Raw genomic sequence first — 5,094 nt, 5'->3', positions numbered from 1 at the left:
GTGGATATTTTTTTATTACGTTACTTTAAGATATTTTTTTGCTTTCTTTCTTTCGGGATATTTTCATGACATTAACGGAAGAATCTTTCGGATTTCGCCTAAAAAATCTTTTGAACTTCTCCAGAAAATTCTTTAAGGTTTTCCAAAATATTAATTTAGAAAATATTTTTGGATTCTCATGCGAACTACTTTGAAGTTTCTAGAATTCTTTGGAATTACCAATAGAAGCTCTCTGGATTTTTTTTGGGAATCTTTGCAGGAATATCGTCGGAATTTACATGAGAAATTCTTCAGAAATTTCACGAGAGATTGTTCCGAATTTCTACAGGAAAATGTTCGGAATATCCACTGAAAGTTTCTGTTGAGTATTTTGTTTAATTACTTACAAAAAAATCTTCTTAATTGTAGAAGAATAAGGCTGGGAGGATAAGTATTTCAACGTTAGCGACGAATATTCCGCTGAAATTCAAAACAACTTTTCTTGGGAAATCCAAGGAGTTCCTCTGGGTAATTCCAAAGAATTCTCGAAACTTCAAAGTAGTTTAAGTGGAAAATCTGAAAATAGTTTTCAAATGTATATACTCTAGAAAACCCTAAAGAATTATCAGGGGAAGTTGGTCAGACTTTTCAGATGAAATTCGAAAGATTTTTTTCCGTTAATGTCACTTTCGGCTGAATATCCATTTAGGCCAAATGGCGCTTTCTGAACAACGACCATTTCGGCAAAGGGCCAATTGAGCTATTCGGTCAACCTTTTTTTTTTCAGCTAAAGCAACTGTTTGACCAAATAATGACATCTACCGCCAAATAACTTTAGGCTATATATTTAGTCTTCTACCACATGGTTTATTCGGACAAACAACTTTCAGCCTTGCGGACTTCTTTGAATCGGCGTGGAAAATTATAGATCAGCGGCGTGACAAATTTTAAGAAGGTTTTGGCTTCCTTTTTTTGACAGTTTGACATAACTTTTAGAAAATTCAAAAACCCTTCTATTAGTTGCACTTACTTTGTTTAGATTATAAAATCGTTTAAATGAAGTAAAATCAAAAAGCAGATTTTTTTCCATAGAGTTTAGGACAACTGATTCTTCCGGTGGCTTTATACGGCCATGAAACATGGACGGTGCTGGTGCTGCGGACAATACTCGGTGGTAAACAGGAGAAGGGTATCTGGCGGCGTCGCATGAACCACGAATGGTATCAGGTGTATAAAGGGCTGGATATTATTAAGCTTATACAACACGGCAGACTACGGTGGGCTGGTCACGGTTTTTGTATGCCGGAAGAACGTCAAGCGAAGATAATATTTAGTAGAGAACCCGGAAGAGGCCGCAGACTTCGTGGAAGGCCGCGTACACCATGGCTTTTTGCAGTTGAAGAGGACCTGAGGGCGCTCAGTGTTCAGGGCGACTGGAAGCGATTGGCTACCGTTTGAGCTGCTCCTCAGGCGACTGACAAGGGCTTGATGTAGGGACTGAGAATCGAACCCATGACCGTCCGCTTATAAGGCGAACGTGTAGCCAACTACACGCTCTGGGCTCTGGTTGAATTTTCAGCAAAATCGGTGCACGGGCAACCGATATCTAGAGCTCTAAAGTTGACCATTTTGTAGGAAAAATGGCTACTGGGCAGTGTGCAGTGTGGGTTCAACTAAAAGCTGAAAATAATTTTCTTATCTTTTCATTGCAATGTTAATATACGTTAGAGTGAGCACCGAGAACTTTGCGAGTCATTAAGGAGGTGGCGGTAGTGTTTGATGATTTTCCATTAGAAATGGTTGGTGATTTTACTCGCCTTAAATAATTTTTCAAACCTTAATAAGTGGCACGTACGTATTCAATGTACAAGTCCTCCCAAGATTCCTGGGCATCCGTCAGTCATGGAATGAAGCAAAATCTAGATTGCGTAGCCCAAAGTCTTTAGATAGTAGGTTGAATCAAAATGAGAAAAAAAAACACCGAATTCAGGTCACTAAGACCATTCTGCCTTCTTAAGAAAATCAGTCAAATGATCCATACACCAGAACTGCAGGGTTTTGGAACAAAAAATATATTGCCAGGAATATCATTAGGCTCAGCGTGATACAATACTTCTATGCGAACTGAAAAAACAACACCAGGATTTCATAATAACCCTAGCAGCACACATGTTTGACATAGGTTAATGCAACTTAAATGTGACTTGATTTAGTCGCAATCAAGTTGCTGCTACCTTTTTTCCGACTTATGCTTCTCGGGAATTCTTGATATACTAATAAATCTTGTGCCTCTTTTATGCGCTGAAGAAAGTAATAAGAAAGGCACCTTAGAAAGGTCAAAAGTAGCACTTGAAAGAGATATTGTTAGCACAATCAAATTAATTATCAACTAACATTGTCATTGAGACGCACAGTGGGGATCAAAAAAACGAAATGCGACTTAGCATTATTTGCATTCTATTTGCGATACTTCTTCTTCTTGATTGTTTCTACATTCCAACTGGAAGCTTTTCTATGCCCGCCATTGCATGAGCATGTATCTTTGTATGCCAAGTACAATGGATACATTATACCCAGGGAGTCGAGAATGTTTCCCACCCGAAAACATCCTAGACCGGACCGAGAATCGAACTAGCCATCTCCGGATTGGAAATCCTACGCATTTGCACGGATCGCTAACTGGAGACCCGTTTGCTGACCCATACGTTTATGTCATATCTCATATTTTTTTCTGTAAACAAAAATCGGTTTTTGACTATCGACTTGTTGAGAAGCATTTCACAATACTGAAACTAATTTTTGTTCGTTAAAATGGTAATCCATTCAAACGTATTGGAAGTAAAATGTAAATATTGCGTCCTATTTCTATCAAAGTTGTACTTTTTTTTTGTTATTTTAAAATATCGATCGTTCTTATGTGATCTTTTTGTTTCTAATCAACCAGAAAGGCTAGATGGCTAGATGGATTTTTCTGGAGATTTTTAAATAAATATTTAATTCAATCAACGAGATAACATAATGAAGGCAACTCTTAAGGTCAATCCTCCCGGAATTCAAAACAAATTTCACTCGCGTTCTCGAGGGCACCCCACTCGATACGGGCGTTGCTTTTTTATTCATTTCACGCAAACTGCGACGCAGTTAAGCTGAAATAATAAAAATGACAGTTGTGCATTGCTTCCGTATTGAATGGGGTGCCCGGGAGGCTTGTCCTTAAGTTAGTTTGTTTTTCTTTATAGATGGCACCGCAAAGTAGGCAAGTCAGCAAGTATCGAAAATTCTGGGATTTTGTTTATTTAAACCTTTTGCTCATGTGTATGAGAAGAAATTTATCATTCAGCTATTCGGTCTAAAAGGTACGTCCTCATATAAACGGACTTCACTGAAAAGAGAAAAGGAAAACTTTTGACAAATGACGACATTTATCAAGTGGTTGAACTAACCTCTCAGTGATATACATCTGGAAGCGTTGAAACAACTTCAGCGCTACAATCGCATCCATGGCACCATAATGTATCTGAACCTCTGACAATTCAGAACGTTCCCAATCGGAAGCGCAAATTTGCCAATTTTTGTCCAGGTGAACATCGAGCATCGTTTTTGCCAATCCAGCCAACCCGATGGGACCAGGAATCCACAATTTCCGAGCCAAATGACGCAGATCAACCGTTCCTTTTACCGTGAGTCCGTAATCGTGCAATAGCTTGTGGCCATCTAAGCAGACATCGACCCCTACTTTTAGGATGCGTGGATCAGCAAGAATATTCTTCAATTCGCGCGGGATGGTGTGCATCAGGAACAGGCGTACAAGCAAACACGCACCGGCAGTGAAGGCCAGCTGCAATAAAGCCACTTTGTTCCGGGATGCACCATACGCGACCCATTCGCAGTCCAGACCGACGATGAGATCGCTTCTTTTTAAACTGATCGCTTTAATCTTTTGAAACTCTTCAACGAATTTCGAGGCTGTTGTAATGATGTGCACCCTATTGTTCATCACATGCCATATGTCATCGGTGATTACGGGATTTGGACGTTCAAGCCGTACAATTGGATGTGGGCAATCACGACGCGGAGCTTTAGGTTTTGAAAACAATGCTCTTAGAGCAATTCCCATGATAGTGCACGCGGAAATTGCAAGGAAAACAACGAAAATCATTTTCTCGACGTGAAACTGGAGAGAACTCTTTAGTAACTGGCTGTTATTCAAGTCTTGATAAAATTAATAGTTCTTGCCATGAAATGTTTCAAAAGAGTTAGCTTTTTGTCGTCAATTGACAGTCAATAGATCGTGACAGCTCCGTATTAACACAGCTTTCCTGTAAAGGGGCTTTTCAAAATAAAGCTTTCACTGTATTTTAGACTGGCCCAGGAAACAAAAAGTTGTCGAATTCCACGGGGAACCCCCTCAGGATTGTATCTTTTGGTGATTAAAATCAATCTCTCAAAATTTCAGCTCAATCGCTTGTTGCATAAGCTGGCGCATTTGATTTGAAGTTTGTTTGAAGATTTCAGTCAAAATATATAGGAAAATACATCCGTCACTCATTCGATCTGGAATTTGGTTCTGATTGGTCGATTGAGCTCAGAATTGCAAAAAGGGCAGTTGGTATGTTACAGAACGATTTCACAAAACATTGTACGGTGAATAAACTAACTTTTATATAGTTTTCGGCTGATGCGATTCGATCAATGAATCCAAAATTACACGCTCCTAATAAGTCAGCCGAAAGCATGTTTCGGCATGTAGGGGAACGGTTCGGCACTTCAACTCATAGCTCCTATTTCCATCTCATCAAAAGCAAAGCAATGAAAAGAACTTTAGTTTGTTTGTTATTTTTGTGATTTTTTTCACCAGTGAGCACGCGTGTTAGCAAGAATAAGCGACGAGAATGCTGCTGTATTTATTTGTTTTGCGATGAGATGAATATATGTACAGTGAGATGGAAAATGGAACAGTTCCCCTAAATACTCGACATTTAAATGGGGTAGTCAAGCAGGACCACCCCCCCCCACACCACACCCCCATGAGCAATGTCATTTAGTATGCTCAACCCACTGGTATAGATATAAAGTGGACTATGTAGTAGTAACAGGGACTGCAGATCAAGAGGC

At 39.5% G+C, this 5,094-nt stretch overlaps 1 protein-coding gene across 1 annotated transcript; it reads right to left on the bottom strand.

The window, feature by feature from the left end:
• Positions 1 to 3,248: 3,248 nt before the first annotated feature.
• LOC134214017 (exonuclease 3'-5' domain-containing protein 2-like) lies at positions 3,249 to 4,221 on the bottom strand. Its single transcript, XM_062693470.1, has 2 exons — positions 3,423 to 4,221; positions 3,249 to 3,361 (listed from the first exon to the last, which is right to left on the bottom strand). Exons 1-2 carry the CDS (start codon positions 4,136 to 4,138, stop codon positions 3,316 to 3,318), a joined length of 762 nt encoding a protein of 253 aa, XP_062549454.1. The 5' UTR covers positions 4,139 to 4,221; the 3' UTR covers positions 3,249 to 3,315.
• Between the last annotated feature and the right edge of the window lie 873 nt (positions 4,222 to 5,094).

Source organism: Armigeres subalbatus, chromosome 2, assembly GCF_024139115.2.
Source record: "Armigeres subalbatus isolate Guangzhou_Male chromosome 2, GZ_Asu_2, whole genome shotgun sequence".
NCBI lineage: Eukaryota > Metazoa > Arthropoda > Insecta > Diptera > Culicidae > Armigeres > Armigeres subalbatus.
Note: the sequence above shows the minus strand (reverse complement) of the source record. Positions and strands in the feature narration are given on the sequence as shown.

What these genes read in the sequence shown, in the direction of transcription:
- LOC134214017 (XM_062693470.1), bottom strand. Translation starts at nt 4,138, where the DNA reads ATGATTTTCGTTGTTTTCCTTGCAATTTCCGCGTGCACTATCATGGGA. An exon ending in CAGATGTATATCACTGAGAG is followed by an intron (nt 3,362 to 3,422) that starts GTTAGTTCAACC and finishes TTCTCTTTTCAG; the next exon opens with TGAAGTCCGTTTATATGAGG.